The sequence below is a fragment of the Hydra vulgaris genome, chromosome 14 (genome assembly GCF_038396675.1).
Source record: "Hydra vulgaris chromosome 14, alternate assembly HydraT2T_AEP".
Lineage (NCBI taxonomy): Eukaryota > Metazoa > Cnidaria > Hydrozoa > Anthoathecata > Hydridae > Hydra > Hydra vulgaris.
The window spans coordinates 21,795,233-21,816,886 of record NC_088933.1 but is presented as its reverse complement, the minus strand read 5'-3'; the positions used below and the strand labels follow the sequence as shown (position 1 = coordinate 21,816,886).

At 26.7% G+C, this 21,654-nt stretch overlaps 2 protein-coding genes across 4 annotated transcripts; one reads left to right on the top strand and one right to left on the bottom strand.

Annotated features, from left to right (window-relative positions):
- Positions 1–824: 824 nt before the first annotated feature.
- On the top strand, positions 825–4,100 carry LOC136090664 (uncharacterized). Of its 2 annotated transcripts, XM_065817494.1 has the most exons (5): positions 825–1,076; positions 1,411–1,651; positions 2,330–3,335; positions 3,479–3,601; positions 3,671–4,100. In XM_065817494.1, the coding sequence occupies exons 1-3, from the start codon at positions 913–915 to the stop codon at positions 2,945–2,947; spliced, it is 1,023 nt and encodes a 340-aa protein (XP_065673566.1). In that variant the 5' UTR covers positions 825–912; the 3' UTR covers positions 2,948–3,335; positions 3,479–3,601; positions 3,671–4,100. The 2 variants fall into 2 exon arrangements, with proteins under 2 accessions (XP_065673566.1, XP_065673565.1); XM_065817493.1 differs by having other exon boundaries at positions 3,479–4,100.
- A 1,474-nt stretch (positions 4,101–5,574) lies between these two features.
- LOC100212681 (TLC domain-containing protein 2) lies at positions 5,575–21,639 on the bottom strand. Of its 2 annotated transcripts, none has more exons than XM_065818586.1 (5): positions 21,544–21,639; positions 13,846–14,066; positions 6,527–6,609; positions 6,263–6,342; positions 5,575–6,178 (listed from the first exon to the last, which is right to left on the bottom strand). In XM_065818586.1, exons 2-5 carry the CDS (start codon positions 14,037–14,039, stop codon positions 5,807–5,809), a joined length of 729 nt encoding a protein of 242 aa, XP_065674658.1. In that variant the 5' UTR covers positions 14,040–14,066; positions 21,544–21,639; the 3' UTR covers positions 5,575–5,806. The 2 variants fall into 2 exon arrangements, with proteins under 2 accessions (XP_065674658.1, XP_065674659.1); XM_065818587.1 differs by having other exon boundaries at positions 21,507–21,621.
- Between the last annotated feature and the right edge of the window lie 15 nt (positions 21,640–21,654).

The following is a 21,654-nucleotide window of genomic DNA, read 5'->3' as shown; positions in this document are numbered from 1 at the left end:
TTCTGCCACATTTTGAACAAAAATTGTACATGTCATCAATTAATTAATTCCCCGAGATAAATTTAGGCAAAACAAGTTGTGACTCATTTTTGTGAAGCAATATTCCAAATTTTGTATTGTAATTTTACCTTATGCTTTTATTATGGAAAGACATACCTATTGTGTAAATAATAGCATTTTAAATGAATTTAAAGTTACTCAGAAGCTTTATTGAAACCTATTAAACAGTTATTTGTGTTGGAATTTACATCACCAGAGCTATATCCAGGTTTCAGATTCTAAATTAAAATACAAGTTAAACTAAAAATACTAAAAGATTCTTTCATATTTTTAGTAAAATTATAAAACTTTTTAATAATATTTTTATATTATTATGCAGGGTTAAAATTATAGGAACTATGAACTTCTTTTATATTTTTTGAAAAATCTTCGACAAAATAATTTAATAATAAATATTAAGGACTGAAGTTCCCGAAAAACGGTTCTTCGGTATTTTTCGGGGAATCGAAAGGAATCGAAGGTTTCGGTTCTTTATCAGAATAGGAATCGAAAAGAACCGTAAATTGATTACTCACCTTTTTTTTAATAATATACTTCCGTTATAATCAATATTTTCGATTCTTTTCAATACTTTCAATTATTTGGGTAATTTCGATTCTTTGTAATAAAAACGGTAAATTTCAATTATTAATTAAAAAATCGTTTTTATTGTAAAGAATCGTTTTTATTACAAATACGTTTTAATAATGGCGTGCGAAATTAAATTCAAATTCATTCAAATTTATTTTACCTCCCCTAAGGGATTCCCCTTTATCAGTATAAATAGTGGGGTTTTGTGAAAATCTAATCAGTTACAATTTATTGTTTCACAAACAACTCTTACAAACAACAACAACATTACAATTTACAACAATGTCTCAAGTTAATAATGCAATTTGGAATTACTTTACCAAACTACCAGAAGTGACAGTGAATTCTGTCACCAAAAAGAAAACTTATAAATCAAGTTGTAATCAATGTCAAGCAATGTTAACTTGCTGCCATGGAAGTACATCAGAAATGAGTAAACATTTAGGGTAAGTAATGTTTTTTCGATTTTTTCAGTAATTTCGATTCTTTTTAATATTTTCAGAATTTTTGCAATTTAAGTTAATATTAAGTAAAGATTTACTTTATAAAAAAAAATAAAAAAATAACAATAGTTCTGAATAATTAAATAAACATAAGCACTGATTATTATTTATTATACAGTAACAGCTAACAGTAATACTGTTTGTTACATTTAATTTAATATAGCGCCATCTATAGGAGTTATTTCAATTTTTTCGATTCTTTTCAATATCTTCAATTATTTCGGTAATTTCGATTCCTATCCCTATAGTTATTTAATTTAAATCTTTTTTTATACAGATCTCAGCATCCCATTCAAGCCAAAGCTTATCTTAAGGCAAAGAATGACAAGGTAGTGCAACTGGCTGCTGACAGGGAGGAAGTTGAAAAGGAGCTTGATAGATCTTCAAGTTTGAGAGGTTTCTTTCCAGCCACAACCACTAGTAAAAAAAGGGTGGATAACCTTAATAAAAAGTCTCCACCATCCAGTCAGCAAGGTGGTCATGAAAAACTTCAAGTAACTCTGAATGAGTATGTTAAGGTGAGAAAAATATTGTAATTTTTTAGTAGCTTAAATAATCGTTTTTATAACATTTTACCGTTTTTATTTGTGAATATTCGAATCAAAATCAAGCCCAAATTGGTAAATTGAGAAAAAATATTTCTTCAAAATAAACTCGGATCTTTTGGGCGCCGTTTGGGCCATGCAGAAAATATTTTTTTTCTCAATTTACCAATTCGGGCTTGATTTTGATGAAACTAATGTTAGAAATCTATTTTTATATTCAATTAGAAACTTTTGAGCCCTTTTCCAAATTTATAATATACTTTAAAATTTAATAACTCTGTAAATTAATAAAAAGTTAAATTTCCACACTAGACAACAATTTAATGATTCCAAATTAATGTCCTTTTTGCTCTAAACTCAATATTAACAAAGTTATGGAGGTTTAAAGTTTTTGATTTGGCCTGTCACCTAACACGTGCATGTAGATTTAGTAAACACGTGTTTTTCAAACGTTTCAAAACTTTAAAGGCTTTTAACTTTAAACTTCTTTGTTTTAATAGATAGAGTGATTAGCACTGTCTCTAGAAACTGCAACAACTTACCCATATATATTAGGTTATCAGGTCTTGTTTAACGTAATTTCGATTCCTTGCGGTAATTTCGATAATTTCGATTCCTTTCGATATTTTACATTTTTTTTTATTATTTCAGATAACTAAATGGGATTCACAAAGCAGCTGTCAGCTTGATTTTGATACAGTTCTCACTCTGGCCTGCATCATGTCAAATCTTCCTTTCAATATTGTGGAAACTCCAGGAATGAAGTTGCTCTTGAACTATTTGGCACCAAAAGCAATCATAAAAACACCAAAAACACTTGCTACAACAAAGCTTGACATGATTCATCATAATGTTGAAAAGGCAATAACCAATCAACTTGAGGAAGAAGTACCAGAATGTAAAAGTGTAGCTTTTACATCAGATGGTTGGACTGCAAAAACTGGTGATCCTTTTGAATCTCTCACACTCCATTACATCAACAGTGATTTTGAGTTGAAAAAGTACAGTTTGGACTGCCAGGCTCATTTAAATAGGAAAACAGGTCCTTTACTTGCCAAAGTATTAGACACTATGGTTTCAAAATATGAAGTCTTGGCAAGGCCTGACCTAGAAAGAACATGTGTGACTGATAGTGCAGCTAACATGAAGGCAGCTGCCAGTTTATCAACTTTATTGAAGAAGCAATTGGTGTGTGTTAATCACTTGTTGAACAATTGTTTAAAAGACACATTAGAAAATAGTGAGGTTAAGGTAATTGTTGATAAGTGAAAGAGACTTGCTCAAAGGACACATCAAAGCACTAAGGATTGGTATGAAATCAAACAAGAATGTGAATCTCTAGGGTGTAATCCAATCAAGCTAATCCAACCAGTGCAAACAAGATGGAATTCAAATGCAATGCTGTTCAAGTCAGTGTTAAGAAATGAGCAAGGTTTGAAGTCTGTCAGAGATAACAACCTGAATGCAAACTTGACAATACTTATACCAAGTGATGAAGATTTTCAAGTAATTGCAGAACTTCTTCCTTTCTTGGCAAAATGTCAAGAATACTCAGAGATTTGGTCCTCAGATAAAACACCTACAGTTCACAAGATCCAGCAACACCTCTTTTCATTGATTACTATGTGCCATAGGACAGTTACACAAAATACTTCAGGTAAAAAATATTTTTTTGTGACTCTTTCGATTCTTACTAATAATTTTGATAATTATCAACAAATTTCGATTCTTTCGATTCTTTCGAATAATTATCAACAAATTATGCAATTTTGATTATTTGTATTTTTTTCTCTTTTCCAGGTTCAAGAATTGCTAAAGATGCAATGACCAGGTTTATAGAATACTTGGAAACTAGGATTCCAGATAAAGGCACTGAAGTTAATGACTTTAATCTTGCAAGTGTGTTTGATCCATTTTATAGAGGTAAACCAGATAAAGGCACTGAAGTTAATGACTTTAATCTTGCAAGTGTGTTTGATCCATTTTATAGAGGTTATTCTATCACATTAATCAAGGGCAACAAAGATAATTTAGATGGAATAATAGACCAACTGGTAGACAATCATCCAACTACCAGAGAATACAATGAGGCTTATGAAGCTTCATTACCTTCTGCACAGCCAAACTTAGATGAAGATATGGATGATTTTGAGAGAATGGCCATGGAAAATGATGGAAATGATGCACCAACTTTGGCAGGACCATCAGAGCCTCCTCTAAAGATAGATATTCATTTTTATTAATAATAATTTCGATTCTTATAAATATTTCCGATACTTATAAATATTTTTTCGATTCTTTGCGGTAAATTCAAATTCAAATTTTTTTTTTAGATGGAATTTAAGAGGTACTTGTCTATGCAAAAGCCAGCTAAGGATGTGAAGGTTTTGGAATGGTGGAAGGTCAATCAAAAGGAACTGCCATTACTATAGTAATGGCAGTTCCTATAGTAATGACACAAGTACTTCCTTGCCATAGCAGCTATAGCTGCTATGGCAAGGAAGTACTTGTGTCCACCAGTGACTTCATGCTCTTCAGAAAGGCTATTTTCATTAGGAGGAAATATTATTAGTGATAAAAGACACAATATGAAGCTAGAGACCCTTCAAAAAATATGTTCATAAAAGAAAACTTTCCACTAGTCAAATCAAAAATAAGGTCCTGGGACAAAAAATGTCCTGGTGAACCAGGCTATCAGTCTCAACCTCTACCATCCACCTCTCAAGATCAACCTCTACCATCAACTTCACAGACTCAACCTCTACCATCACCTTCTCAGACTCAACCTCAACCATCTCCATCTACACCAACCCAATCAACCAAACAGACAAAAATGAAAAGTTTTTTGAAACCAAATGAATCACAGTCTCAAAGTCTACTACAAAGAGCTAAAAAAAGGAAACTTGTACTTGAATCACCAATGAAAAAATCACCAATGAAAAAAAACCCTATATATGATGCATCTAAAGATTTATTTAATACTGAAGCTAGTGATAGTTCTACTAGCGTAGCTTATAGCAGTGCTGGTAGTAGTCGCAAGGGCAGCAAGGACAGTATCACTGATCTCACTGATACTGATTTAGAATAACTGTATTTTTCAACTGTATTTCAACTGTATTTTTGAAAATAAAAATTAAAAAAATTCAAGTTTTTCAATTCTTAGTAACAATTTCGATTCTTTGTAGCATTTTCGATTTTTTGCGATATTTCCCGCTAAGAACCGAAATTGGAACCAAAATTTACGGTAATTTCGATTATTGCTTAAAATTAGGAATCGAAAAGAACCGAAGTTATCGGTTCTTTATCAGAATCGGAATCGAAATTTACCGTAATTTCGATTCTTTCTTAAAATAAGGAATTTGAATTTACCGAAATTTCGAATCTTGCCTAAAATAAGGAATCGAAAAGAACCGAAGTTATCGGTTCCTTATCAAATTAGGAACCGAAATTTACCGAAGGAACCGTTTTTCGGTAATTCCAGTCTCTAATAAATATTTAACATTAAAGCATTAACAGTAAAACATCATGTAAATGTTAAAATAATATAAAAATTATATATATATATATATATATATATATATATATATATATATAAATAAATATAAACTTAAAAATAGTTATGGTAATTATATCAATTACTTTAGTAAATTTTTTTGAAACTTGTTTTTGCAACATTGACCATGTTTTCTACATACGCTAATAAAAAGAAAGTTACGATATATCGTTTTGTTGTAATTCGTCTACTGATAAGAATAGAGAGAACATTTTTTTAAATAAAACTAATTTAACTAACAATAACAGTCCTTTGGGCATCCATAAAGACAATATTTAAACATTTTTAAAATGTTTGCGTATACGTACAAGTTTAAATTTTAAACCGTCGAAAAAAAACACACTTTTAATATCTGCTAAATTTTTTTTTCAGTTTTTTCAATTTTAGTTTGAACTATTTTTTAAAATATTATTTACATTTACTTAAAACCATTTTGCGATATAAAATGCAAAAATAAAAACCGTGATATATGTTTATAACTTTTAAAACTTCGCTAAAAACTTTTTTACACCACAGATGCATGGATACAAAGTAATAACTTTTGTATTATTTTAAGATAAAATAAAGACTACTTCCTACATTTTCCCGTCAGATTGACCTTTTTTATTTTTTAACTCGCTAACCCATAAACGATACATTAGACCAATGTTATTTACTGTAATAACGACCATTCCAAATAGACCAACAACATAATGTAAAAAAGGAAGCGAACGGTAATTAACTAATAACCACCTAATCATCCATCCTGACATGCATATCCTACAAAAAATTAGGGTAATCAATAGAAAAACTCCATTTAACGAATATAAAAAAGATTTGTTTTGATCTTCCAGTCTCATCAAGCGACGGATATGAAGAAATATACTATTGACTTCCATTATAAGCGAGCAAACAGCAAACCCTTGATAACGACTTGTAATAACACTAATCATAAAAGCAGTAATAACCTAAAAAAGGTGGCAAAAAATAATTATGATTATATAACTTAAAACTTAAAAATTAACTTAAAAATATAAATATAAAATATATACAGAGATGTGATGGATCAATAACTCCCACTCTCGCATCTTTTCATGACCAATTAAATCGAACAAATCATAGAAAAAGTATCCTTTAAAATAAAATTAATGTTTACAAAAAATGTTCCATTATTTAATAAAAATGTTTAGTCAAAATAACACACTATGATATTTTGACTAAAACAACTTTGTGTGTTGTTCCCTTAAAACAGATACAGATTTACAGACACAGAACAAATCCTACTTATACAGGTTTTTCCAAAGAAAAATAAATACCAGTTGAGAACATGACCAACAAAACTGAAAACTTTGATGATGTTAAAACCATGTCGGATAACAACTTTGGTTCATCCCAATAACTAAATTAAAATGATGTTAAGTTAAATAAAAAAAGAAAATAAAGTTGAGAAAATAAATTAAAAAATATAAGGATAATTTTTATTATTATTTAGAACTTCCAGTTATTCATCCGGTATTCATTAAATAAATATCCTTACATTTTTTAATTTATTTTTGTAGCTCAATTTTCTTTTTTTTATTTAATTTTAATAATTTTATAGAGCATATTGTCAACATAAGTTTTATAATAAAAAAAATATATATATAAGTTATATATATATTTATACTCATACTGTAGTATAAATATTTGTATTTAATAAAACAATAAATTTAATCAATAAAAAAAAAGTACATTTAGTAGAAGAAAAATTGAACAATAATTAGAAAATTAATAATTAGAATAATTAGTAGAAATATAATTATGTAACATAATCGTTTCAATAATTTCTGTTTTAAAAAAAAAATGTTTTTTTTTTTGAAACTTATACTTGACTTTCACCATTGACGCCTGTCAATTTTATGAACCTTTATGTATTTTTTGATAAACAATTATTATTTCCACTTTGATAAACAATTATCATTTCCAATGATAATTAAACTTATTTATTGTTATATAAAAGTTTAAATTCATTTATTATTATTTAAAAGGTGTTTTTCAATAAAGTTTATAAAAAGCTTTATTGAAAAACAACAAATTTTTGTTGGTTTTATTTTGCCCATAGTGTGCAAAATGGGAAATATTCCACTATATCCCACACTTGCTATCCTATTACGGCCTCTTAGTGCTATATTGCTAAAAACAGATCCTTATTTAGAAAAAGCTCTCATATTTTCAAATTCAAAAGTTATAATGCCCTGTTCAATACTTTTTTTATATCAAGATATATAATCAAAGATGGTAAAAAATGGTTCTTATATTATTTTCACAATTTAAGTTAACAAAAGTAAGATCACTTAAAACGAAAAACCATCGACCAATTATTTAGGGATAGAGAAAGTTGAGTGTACACAAATCGATTGACTACCTAGTGATAGAAGGGTCAGAGTAAGGGTTAGGATTGATTAATTTTTTAATCTTTTCTATTTTATATATATATATATATATATATATATATATATATATATATATATATATATATATATATATATATATATATATATATATATATATATATATATACATATATAATAGAGAAGATCAGTTTATTAAAACATTTATTGCTGCTTGACTCAATTTAATGTTTGTTTATTTTGGACTCATACAACATGCGACAGGCTTAATGATATTAGGTACAGTTTACTACAATTAGGTTGCACATTGTGACATTGCGTAAACAGCACTAAAAATATCTTTCCATTTTCAGATGTACCAGATAACAAATTTAAATTGCTATTTTCTTCTTAAAAAATTCTTAAACTGATGATTTATCTCTGTCTACAAACCTTTTCTTATCTTTTCATGTAAATAAAGTCTCTAATCAAATTAATAAATATGTTTTATTTTGTGTTTTAGATTCTGATGAAGAAATTTCTTTTTCATTAGACATAGTTTGTAAAGACTATTATAAGCGAACTATGTAGACTTTAATAAAAAAAAAAAAACTCTCTCTATTTTTCATCTAAACATATCACCATTAATAAAACACTCTGAGGATTTGTACATAATACTATCATTAATTAATATTAATTTTTCTATTATTGGTATAACTGAAACAAGGTTAAAAAAGGATCATCCTCAATTTATCTGATTTTCATTGATAATTACAAAAATGAGGATACGCCAACAGAATCATTTTGTGGTGGTACATTATATTTATCAAAAAAAACTAATTTACAAAGGAGAGATGATTTAAGGATTTACACACCTAATTGTTTAGAATCCACATTTGTTGAAACTATTATTTCTAATTAGTCTAATATTATTGTTGGTTGCATTTATAAACACCCTTGCATGAATTTTATTGTTGTTAATAAAATCATGTCTGTTCCACTTCAAAAAAAATCTGCTGACAATAAAACTGTTTTCTTGCTTGGTGATTATAATATTGATCCGATAAAATCAAATAATGACCTTGCGACGTGTGATTTTATGAACTTATTATCTTTTTATAATATTCACCCTTTCATCAATTTGCCAACTAGAAAAACGGATCACTCTGCTACAATTATTGATAATATTTTCTCTAATTTAATACCTCAACTTTATTTTTGTCCCAATTTCTATCAGTTATTTATACCACACAGACACAATTTATATTGAAGGAGTTTTAAAAATTTCAATAAAGAAATCTTTAAATCTGATTTATTAAAAATTGACTAAGATGATATTATAAAGTCCAATGATGGTCCAGCTTCTTATGAGAGCTTTTAGTTATTGCACAAGCTATCTGTTTATTCATTAAAAATATTGCTTATTAAATACAAAATTTGCTTTTACACTTGTTACAAACATATGTTTGTAATGTTAGTTATATATAAAATATATAAATAATTCATGGTGTTCTATAATTACACAGCCGGATATCTTGCTTTTTGGAGCAAAAAAATAGAAGGGTAACTTTTAAACTTTCTTAAGCATCTTTTAAAATTGCTTATTTAAATATTCCTAATATGGTTTATACATATGCTGTAGTTTACTGTAAAACTGGATGTAAAAAGAGAGAGAATAAAAAAGATTTTATTCCTGAAAAGCACCACTTTTTGGATTTCTGGAAAACAATCCTGACTTATTTAAACAGTGGGTAGCATTTATTATTCAAAAGTTATGGAAACCCAGTAAAAATTTGGCTATTTGTATTAAACATTTTGAAGAAAAATATTTAAAATTGGCAAAAGAGTGAAATTCGTTTGGAATTTAAACCCTGTTCCAACAATTTATTGCTTAACTGAAAAAATACCACCATCAGTATATCCAACTACATGAAAAGGTAGAAAGCCACCACCTGTCCGTCATCCATTAAATAATCAGGATAAACCCAGTATATTTATAGAAAAAGATAAAATTCAGTTTAAATGATTTAGATAATTTTAACCTTGAAGAGTATTAGAAATTATTCAACACTACAGAATTAATCAACACTTCCAATCCTGTATGTACAGATACATACAAGATTGGAAGATATGGAGTGATGTGATTATCTTTTTTTATTTTCGTATTTTGCATATTTCATTCTATGTACATACCAAAAATCTTTTATGTTTACTTATGTTTTTATTAAAGTTTAAAACAAGTATCAAATTTTATGGTACAAGTGTTAATTTATCTTAAAGCCAGTTAAATGTTGAATTCTAGAAAACCAGGTTTTATTAGAAACATTTAATACTGATAACCTAGATCTCAATAATAATTTTTTTTTTAATCTCTTTTTGAATAGCTTGATTTATCTTTTAATCTGGTTGATTTAGTGTACACCATTCTATGACAATAATCTTTTGGTAAAATACCAACTGTACATGAAATCTTGTTCATTTCATTTTTCAAATTTTTATTTAACTATAAATAAAAACAAAATACACAGACACACATTCAGTATTTCAAATGGAGAAAACTTCTATCATTAGTATTTTTGAATATGATATAATATATATATATATATATATATATATATATATATATATATATATATATATATATATATATATATATATATATATATATATTATAGCCTATTTTTTTAACAAAATAATTAACTAGAGAGAAGTAACAACAGCTAGTTAAATATCAGACTAATTTTAAATATCAGACTAATACTAAGTCTTCACAATTTAATATTGTTTCTTCTGTTGTAGTAAAATATCACCTTACATAATTATTCATCTAACAGTAAGCAAAAATATTTGAATTAAGGGCATTTCCAAAAACTCATGCACAGAAACTCGTATATGTTTTGTCTATTATTTTCATAATAATAAAATTGGTGATCTCCAATTTACTCTCATTTAAATCTAATCTATATAAATATTTTATATAAAAAGAATGGTATACATTAGTAATTTTATCAAAGAACAAATTAAGTTTGGAGCGGAATCATGCACGGAACAGAAAAATGCAAATTTTACTAGATAAAATATAAATACAATCATCATATTGATATAGCTCTATTAAAATTTTAACTTCCAGAAAAAACAAGCATTGTAAGAATTAATTCAGATATGGGGTCGTCCATAAATTATGTCATGCTTTAAAAGGGAGGAGGGCTTAGTGGTTTTGTGGTGACTTGTATGGGAACTGTTACTTAAGTGTTATGATATTGTGAGAAAGGAGGGGGGGGGGTAAAACTGTTAAAAACTGGCTGACATAGTTTAAAATAAAATAAATAGAATAAAAACAAATATTCTGACAAAAAATAAAGATTTTAAAGTAACGATGTCTCTAAAACCTATTTTATATCAATGCTAAATTTTGCAAGGTTGTCTATGCATTTTAAGTGACCATTTTTACTAAGTATGAAGCAAATCTGAGATGGTGGCTTACAAACCTAGATCATTTGTCCCACTTGGTCATGGTATACCTCTATATACAAAATGCAAAGAATAAATTTGAAACTAGTATCAAACAAACTTGCAATTGTTAAAAATTATTATTTACATTTGATATTTTATTCCTATCAAATAAAGGGTATTTTACATACATGATTAATGAACGTAAAATACATGATTAATGAGTGTTGAAATATTTTTTGGTAATTTCTAAAAGTAAATAATAGATTATCATAGCTGTGTCTGATTAAAAAAACCTTTTAGGAAACCAGCATTAAAAATTTAATATTACAAAAAAAAAAAATAATTTTAACACAAAAATGTAAATGTTTGAAAAAATAAGACAAATATTTTGTTAAAACAATTTTAATAATTCAAAATAAAATACATATTTGAACCAACACTGTTGAATAGACTTTTATTGTATTGTACAATAACTACCCTGATAAATGGATTTTATATTGTTATTTACTTTACATTTTTATATTTATATTTACTTTTAGATTTATACTAATGGGGACATTAATTTTTATTCCTGTAAACACTGTTTTTTTTTACTCTTTTTTTCATATTTTCTATTTTTTTTCAAATTTTTATTTATATATTTATAAATTTTACTTTTTTTCATAAACTGGTCCCCATAAATGAAATTATAGGAGTGTATATATGCTTGTATACATATACGGTGTCTCAAAAACTTATTCAACCTGACAATTTTTTCAAAAAATAAAAGATTACCCTCTAAATTATAATAAAACAATGAATAACTGTAATTACTTTGTAATTTTAGTTTTATTGGAAATAGGTTCATGTTATTTAGAGTTCATATTTTTCAATTCATGCTTCAGTTGGTTTATTATTTGTCCTAAAAAAAACTTAGATTAAATAGGTTTGTAAAAAAATTATCTAACCATATGATACTTAGGTAAGTTTAATTAAATTTATGTGAAATATAATAAAATTTTTATATAATGAAATTTTATAACAAAAAACTTAATTATACAAGTCAAGAAAAATCGTTTCATTTCTGCTCGAAAACTGGTTTAGCAAGCTGAAGAGGATTATGGAATCAAATTATCTCACCAGACAATCAGAAATCGTATCTGAGACCAGGGATTTTAAGGACAACTTGTGTGTAATAAACCATATTTGAGTAAGAACACAATACAAGTTTCTGAAAAATGATCTTGCGGAGTCACAAACCGAAACTCAACTTAAAATCATCTGATGGAAGCCAAAAAGTTAGGAGAAAACCTGGAGAAGCCTACAAATTAAGATGCGTGAGAGGAACTGTCAAGCATAGTGGCAGTAACATGATGGTATGGGGTCGGAAGTGTGTCGGAAAACTCCAATTTATTAATATTACAATGGATCAGGTGCAATAAGGAAACATATTATAGCAAAGTTTGAAGTTATCTGCTTGAAAACTTCGGCAAGGATCTGACTTTACATTTCAGAAAGATAATGATCTTAAGCCCTGCCACTAAAACTAACGAGTAGTTTTCTAAAAAAAATGTCAAGTTCTTGGAATGGCCTGCACAATCACCAGACCTTAATCCCATTGAACATTTATGAGAAATTTTGGACCAAAAAATTGGAGACCAGCCATTTACCAAAAACCTCAAAGTGGCAATAAAAGAAGCCTGGGAAATGATTCAACCAGAAGAAACAAAATCTTTAACTGTAATCCAAGCAAAAGGATGCCCTAGAAAATAATAAAATTATTGTTTTGTTATTAAACAATTTATTATAAAAAAAAAAAATTGTTTGGTTGAATACTTTTTTGACAATAAAAAAACCACTTGAGTTCCTTTATTTTAAACTGAAAACTTTGTGATTTTAAAACAAAATAAAAAAAATCTATTTAAAAACATGTTCTTTTTATTATTATTTATCTTGAGTTTACCAAAAAAGTTTGAAGTTACAAAAATGTAGCACTTTTTTTTAGGAAAATTATTTTAAAAATTGTTTAATCAGATAATTTTTTAAGACACATATATATATATATATATATATATATATATATATATATATATATATATATATATATATATATATATATATATATATATATATATATATATATATATATATATATAGAACCCTTATATGTTGTCCGAAAGTTTTTTCCATATTTTGTTGACAAAAAGTAAAAATTAAAATGCAAGACCGGAATTATTTTTTTTATTAATTGATAGACTGCCTGCCCCAACCAAACCCTCAGTCGATGTAGCAGCACTCCCTTGCGAGTCAGGCTATTTGTCAGTCGATGTAGCAGCACTCCCTTCCGAGTCAGGCTATAAGATAGTCGATGTAGCAACACTCCGCGCATGATTTACAGTAAAAAAAATAAAAATAAAAACATTTTATTAAAAAAATTAAAAATAAAAACATTTTATTAAAAAAAATAAAAATAAAAACATTGTTTATATTGTTAAAAACATTCAGAATGTTTTTAAAAACATTCTGGTCAATTAAATTTGCGTTTTTGTCGTTTTTTAAAAAAACGATTTATTTGTAATTAAATTAATGGTTTTTACTTTCATCCAACAGGAAAATGTTAGACGAAAGTCAAAAGTAATTAAAAGTGACGTATGTGTTGGCGTAAGAATCACTTTTTTCCTTCCGCTCTTCCCAAAGACAACAAACTATAGATCTATATATATATATATATATATATATATATATATATATATATATATATATATATATATATATATATATATATATATAATGAATTCATTTAGAATAAAAACATACAAAGTTTTTATTCTTACCACAACAAAACCCACAAAGAAGATATTGCTGAATGTAAAAGCGAACAAAAGGTATTGCGCCACAACCACAACTTTCTTTTTAAATCTTTATCATCTTTTATGCAGTTTTTAACTGCCTGTCTACCAGCAATATATTTGTTGATATAGGAAAAAAAAGTAAAACTCGTTGCTAAGAACATTATACTTGTGCTCATGTTTGCTTCTATATCTATTGCCTAAAGCTAAATTATTAAAGTTTAATTATTTTTATATTTTATGTATGTATTTTATATATATATATAAATATATATAAATATATATATATATATATATATATACATATATATACATATATATATATATATAAATATATATACATATGTATACATATATATACATATATATACCTATATATACCTATATATTTTATGTATATATACATACATATATATACCTATATATACCTATATATTTTATGTATATATATATATATATAATATATATATATATATATATATATATATATATATATATATATATATATATATATATATATATATATATATATATATATATATATATATATATATATATATAGAACTCTTATATGTTGCCAGAAAGTTTTTTCTGTACTATGCAAAACTATATATATAAATAGTTTTGCATAGTAGTAGAAAAGTTTCTTCCATAAACTGTGGTTTTAAAGAGAGCGCTAATGAACCAGACCAGAATAAGTTTAAAAACTTGAATAAAGTTTTTTTTTTTTTAATGATAGATTGCTTGCTTGCCCAAACCAAACCCTCAGTCAATCTAGCAACACTTTCTTGTAGCAGCAGGCTATAAGATAGTTAGTACTGCAGCACTCCCTTGTGGCAGGAGGCTATTTTACTTATACATGTCTTACCTATTTGTCCTATAGCTAAGATAAATAGGTAATACATGCAGGGGTGCATGATTTACTTATTTGTCAGTCAATGTAGCAGCACCTCTTGTATGTTTTAAAATAACTATAAAACAATAAAAAATAAAAATTAATTAAAAAAGTTTTTAGTTATTATTATTGCGGTTTTTTAAAAAACAATAAAACTAAATGTACTTCCACAGACCTTTAATTATTTAAACTTTTAGACGACATTAAAATGTTGCTTAAAAGTTGTTGAAAAAGACCTTTTTTTACCATAAAAGTCTCTTTCAACTATGATATAAGGATATATATATATAGTTTTTAATGAATTCACTACTATCTGAAAAAATACTAAAGTAAAATAAACTCTAAGTAATATTTGTAAATTTAAATATCTTTAAAAAAGTTTGTATTTACTTGGTGTGTGTGTGTATATATATATATATATATATATATATATATATATATATATATATATATATATATATATATATATATATATATATATATATATATATAAATATATATATATATATATATATATATATATATATATATAAATATATATATATATATATATATATATATATATATATATATATATATATATATATATATATATATATATATATATATATATATATATATAAAAATTAATAAAAACACTTATCTAATTTTTAGTTGTTTTTAACAGCATGTTTTTCCATCATTTGGTTCATCAGGAAGAATGTCTAAACATCAAAAAATTCCTATTATAGAAAAATTATTTCACAGGGAGTTGGGAATTGTTATAATAATTAATTATCTAATAACTGTAGTATTTTGCTACCAGAAAGTTGCATCAAATACATTAGATAATTAAAAAATCATGAAAAGAATTCTTTAGAATTAGGATAACTTTAGACTGGTCATTTGTTTTATAATTTATAATAATTATATAATATAATATTTTATATATACAAATATTTTATAATAAAAACTTATTTTCATGTCTGCATTTAGAAATTAATTCAGATTTTTTATTCAGTAAATTTTTTTGATTTAAATGAGTAATAATTTCAAACTTTTCTTGTAAATATAGTATGCATGTGGATTTTTCCAAATTAGTAGGCAACTAGTATCTTCAAAAAGTGAACTAGGGCACGTTAGTAAAATAAAATTAGACAAAATAAATAATATTATTCAAAAAAAATTAAATTTGCAAGTGGAAAAATACCACTGATGTTATAAATTGGTTTATATGTGTTGCGATAATGGTTTAATGATAATGCAAAAAAATCAGGGCCTTAATTTAACAAAATCAGAAAAAATATAAAAACTTTCAAAAGCATTGGCTTCCAAATCGAAGTAAACAATAATTTAAAAATTGTGAATTTTCTTGGTGTCGCATTTAACCTCTCTGAAAATTTTTAGAGGCCTTATAAAAAACCTAATGATGAATTATCGTATATTAATATAAATTCAAATCATCCCCCTCAAATCTCAAAACAAATTCCTATTGCAATTAACAATAGACTAAATCAAAACTCTTCTAATGAAAATATTTTTAATTCTTCCTAATGTGTGTATTAGGGTGTCCCAAAATTTCAAAAATATTTTAATTTCAACTTACTCGTAGTTTTTTCCCTTTCTCCTTTACCCTAGTAGTCCAGAAATCACAAAAAATGTTTGTATCTGCATTAAACCAGATAGATGTAAATATTGGTTTTTGACAGAAATCAAGCAAATAATATATAGGGGAAAAAAATCTTTATTTAACAAGTAAGTCCTACAGTTTTAAGTTGTTTCTTTGTCATTTCCTTTGTGAGCTTTTTTCTATTGTCTCTTGCAACTAGCATTAGATTTTGCTTCATGTCCTCAGATTTTTTGTGAGTTCACAAAATCTTGAATTAACCGAATATTTCGCTCTGCACAATCATTGACGCACATACTGTTTTTCGCAAATGATATAAAGTTTTCAAGACTAGGGGTGTTTTGGTCCTTAACCTAACTCTCCACTTCAGTGGTGTCTATATCTGCAACCTTCAATATAACCCAACTCTGAGGCCCAACAAGATCAAACAGCTCAGTTGATTCTTGTATTGTTGGAAGTTAGGGTTTGCCAACCTTGAACTTTTTTGGCACATCAAACTCCAACAGTCTATTCAACATCTTTACCTTTATTTCATAATCTAAATTAGCATCAGCAAGAGCCAATAAAACCAGCCCCTCAGTAAGATACCATGTGTGTCTTTGCATACTTTTGGAGAGCATGTCCCAGCTTTGGATATTGCTCTTTAATATGAAACACTTCTTTAAAAGCATTAAAATCATTGCTTGGAGCATTGTTAGTAAGATATGCTTTCAAAAACCATGTAGTGCAGCAGATTGCAACAAAGAAATAAGCAGTTTCCACCATGGTTTTCTTTTTCATTCATGACTTTAGATATCTTTGAAGTCATTGTGAGTTTAAGAAGATACAATGCATTTGCCATTAACCTTGCTTCATGGCAGGCTCCTGGTTGGTGGAGAGAGAAGTTAGCAACTTAGGTAAAATATCCACCTAGGTAAAATATCACTAACTTACACAGCTCCTTGTAATCACCTCTTGAAAAAGTACCCAATGTAATAGCTTGCTCTCCAAACTCTAGGGCTGTTCTGGCTGTGGTATGTAGAGGAGAACCAACTTCTAGTTTACTCCAATCAAATTTCACTAAATCATATATATTCAGAGATTCTTTAACATCTTGTCATCCTTTTTGCAGTCTTGTGTACAAACCTCTTCTTGGACTCTTTGTTTTTTCCCCTGTCAAAGCCTCGATGAAGTGTGAAATATGGACTTCCAATATATGCCTTCTGCACATAAACTATAAAAGTGGAACATCTAGACCGGAGGCAAGAATGGCAACAGCTCCAGAAAATATCCCAGTATTTGATGGTGTAGTGTCACAACATATAGCATAAACTTGATCTGTAATACCATAGTATCCAAGCATGTTAAGGATAACTTCAATTTGATCACAACCTTTAGAACTCTTGGCTTGAAACACTCCCAAGAGTATGTCATCTGTGCCTTTTATGTCTGGGGAAGTGACACTTACAGCTATTCTTTCAACTGTGACAGTTATGTTCAGCTGTTTTTCTATCTGCTTCACTTGTTTTCCATCTTAATGAAGACAAAGTCTCTTTCTTTTCAATGTGTCAAATATGCCCTGCCTTATCTGATCACCTAATCCTTTAATTTGTTCAAACCTTTTTCTATGGACTGTGCTTCTTGATAAGTTGATTTCATCCAGATTCAAACCACCTTTTTTTACATATAGCTGCTACTATTGAAGTTTGAGGTCTTATGCCAACATTATATATTGCAGCAGCTGCAGTTGTGATTCTATCAGTTCTTCAGGACTGATATGTATGAAAACCTTTGGTTTAGATTTATGTCGGATATTTTCCTTATCATCTTCTTCAGAGAATGGTTCATTATCAGATTCAGAATTTTTATACTCAAAGGAATTTTCCTGTTAATGCATTTCTGCTGGAGCAAAGTATGTATTGATTTTCTGTTTTTCTGTTTCTTTTATTCTCAACAGTCTCTGATATCTTTGTTCTTTGTAAATCATGGCTTTTTGATAGTTTTTGTCTGATTCTTCTGAAATATATTGTTTCCTTTCACCCTTTTGGTCTTTGCAGAAAAGCAAATCCTCATCTTTTGCATTCTTCAAATGAAGACGGTCAGAAGCAATCTTATCCTCAATATTAAGAACAGAAATATCAAAGAGACAGTTACTTTCCTCAATAAAATCCAATTGTATCTTTTCAAATCTATCTTGACTTGAATCCCAGTTTAAACTGCGTAATTTTCGCATCTTTTTATACTTCTGATCTAGCTTTAGAATCTTTTCTCTTATGGAAGCTCCCTTCAATATGAAATTACTAAAACCAGCTTTTTTCCAGATTTCTACTACAGATGAAGAAATGCATCTTTTACTTTTTGTAGAACAAGGTACATCTCTACAAAGTAAATTAAACCCTACATGAGCTTGTGGACACGCAACCAGTTGCTTGGTTGGTTTGAATCTTGCAAAAAACATGAGCTAGATTTTAAAAAGGCATACATGAGAAAATTCAATTCTTTTGTTATTCTGTCACTTTGTTGACCGGACATACTCCAGATGTCTCAATACACTGCCAACACTTGAAAGCTGATTCTGCGGAAGCTCATTCAGTGGCTATTTAAGAAGGTAAATCAGCCTTCTTGGGTTTGTCTGTATAGAATTCTTCTTCTTTTCTCCACTTGCTTTTCTTTTACACTTAGTTCTTCCCATTTTATCAAAACCATATTTAGTAATACATTTAATATTAATTAAATGAGGTTAGTAAATATTATTTCAAAGTGATGAAATTTGAAAAGAATATAACACAAATCTTAAACAAAAAACTTTAAGAACAAACACAGCTCTAATTTGAAATCTCAGCATGCACCATACTGGATATTGCAAACTGCGTACACTCGTACTGTAAACTGTGTACACTTGTACTAAAAACTGTGTACACTTGTATTTGTTGTGTATACAGTAAAAACTGAATGCCTACTTCAATAAGCACAAGAAAATATTAAATGTAATGATCACAAGCTTTCTTACTAGAAGTAATATGCATATTGTAACAACAGTTGGAATTTTCCAAATATTTCTTAAATTTTCAAAATTTTCAATTTTTACATGTATCACTTTTACAAGTGTAAAATTAAAATTTTTTATATTTTTAGAATCAGGACATCAAGTAGAATGGGAAAAAACACCAAGTAAAATTTTTTTGAAATTTTTGGGACACCCTAGCATGTATAAAGATGCTCTTAAAAAAAGCGGATTTAAAAATTTCAAGCTAAAATTTGAAACAAAAATTGCAAAAAAGCAAAATGGAAATAAAAATACAACTTGTTTCAACCCTCCGTACAGCAAAAATGCTTCAACAAATATTGGAAAAGCATTTTAAAAATTAGTTGACAAACATTTCCTTCCCTCTAATAAATTGCACAAAATTTTTAACAAAAACACTATTATATAGCATATAGCTGAACAAAAAATATTGAAAGAATTATTAAAGGCCATAATTTTAAGTTGATTTATAAAAATGAATTTCTCAAAGAAAAAAATACTGAAAATTGTAACTGCAAGCAAAAAATTGACTGCCCTATGAATGGCAAATGCTTATCAAAAAATATTATTTAAAAATGCATTGTTTCCTTGCAAAACAACCCTGATAAACAATATATTGGCTTAACCGAGGGTAAATGGAAAAAACGTTATGCCAACCACAAACAATCTTTTAAACATAAAAAATACTCAAAAGAGACATGCTGTCAAAAGATATTTGGCAACTAAAAGAAAAAAATATTAATTTAAAATTAAACTGGTCTATTCTAAAACTGCACCTGCCAATAATAACATTTCCAAAATATGTATACTATATTTACAAGAAAAATTTGAAACTATTGTCATTTAAATCAAGAAAATTTACTAAATAAAAAATCTGAATAAATTTCTAAATGCAGACATGAAAATAAGTTTTTAAAAAAAAATTATAAAAACAAATGACCAGTCTAAAATTATCCTAATTCTAAAGAACTTTTTTCATGATTTTTTAATTATCTGATGTAGTTGATGCAACTTCCTGGTTGCAAAATACTACAGTTATTACATAACTAATTATAACAATATCCAACTTCCTGAGAACCAATTTTTCTATAATTTGAACTTTTTGATGTTTAGACATTCTTCCTGATGAACCAAATGATGGAGAAACATGCTGTTGAGGACAACTAAAAATTAGATTAGTGTTTTTATTAATTTATTATTGCTCTGTTCTTTAAGAACATTGAGCACTCTTTTTGTAGAATACACTACCATAATTTATATATATATATATATATATATATATATATATATATATATATATATATATATATATATATATATATATATATATATATATACTAAAAAAATACAAACTTTTTTAAAGATATTTAAATTATCACAAAACTGACTTCAAGGGAAAAAAAAATAAAGTAAGTTACTTTATTAGTTGGTTAGCTAACTCTTCCAAGTTAAACAGCATAGCCTATAATAGGCTGACCAGAAACACTTTTTTATGTAGGAGAGCACATCGTCAAAACTTAATGAACTTAATTTTGTGCTGTGCTCTTTTACATAAAAAAGAGTATTCTGGTCACCCTACTTACGAAGGTTTATCAAATTATCAAAGCTTTTAAATTCTAAAAAATTACAAATGTTAATATACAAAAAAAAAAAGAAAAAACATATTTATTATAAATGGAACAATCATTTAGAATACATTAAAATGCAATGTCCCAACAGACATTTCAAAATTAAAAATTTGTGTCGCATGCTACATCTATATATATCTATATATAATATATCTATATATATATATATATATATATATATATATATATATATATATATATATATATATATATATATATATATATATATATATATATATATATATATATATATATATATATATATATATATATATATATATATATATATATAATATATCTATATATATCTATCTATCTATCTATCTATCTATCTATATATATATATATATATATATATATATATATATATATATATATATATATATATATATATATATATATATATATATATATATATATATATATATATATATATATATATATATATATATATATATATATATATATATATATATATATATATATTAATTAAAATAAATAGTAATAAAATACCTATCTCTTCTATAGCATAAAAAAAAGATTGCCATACCTGCAAAATTGCATAAAAACATTAAAAAAAACATAAGAACAATAAAACGTTCTATAATTGCTGTCGTTGCTAAATAAATATTCTTCGTTAATTTTCTTAGACTATAGAAAA

Bases quoted from the DNA above. Each gene is read 5' to 3' on its own strand.
- LOC100212681 (XM_065818586.1), bottom strand. From the start codon at position 14,039: ATGAGCACAAGTATAATGTTCTTAGCAACGAGTTTTACTTTTTTTTCC. The intron at 6,610-13,845 runs GTAAGAATAAAA...ATTTTAATTTAG, and splicing joins TCTTTGTGGGTTTTGTTGTG to TTATTGGGATGAACCAAAGT. The intron at 6,179-6,262 runs GTATATATTTTA...CACCTTTTTTAG, and splicing joins TATTGATCCATCACATCTCT to GTTATTACTGCTTTTATGAT.
- LOC136090664 (XM_065817494.1), top strand. From the start codon at position 913: ATGTCTCAAGTTAATAATGCAATTTGGAATTACTTTACCAAACTACCA. The intron at 1,077-1,410 runs GTAAGTAATGTT...TTTTTTATACAG, and splicing joins GAAATGAGTAAACATTTAGG to ATCTCAGCATCCCATTCAAG. The intron at 1,652-2,329 runs GTGAGAAAAATA...TTATTATTTCAG, and splicing joins CTCTGAATGAGTATGTTAAG to ATAACTAAATGGGATTCACA.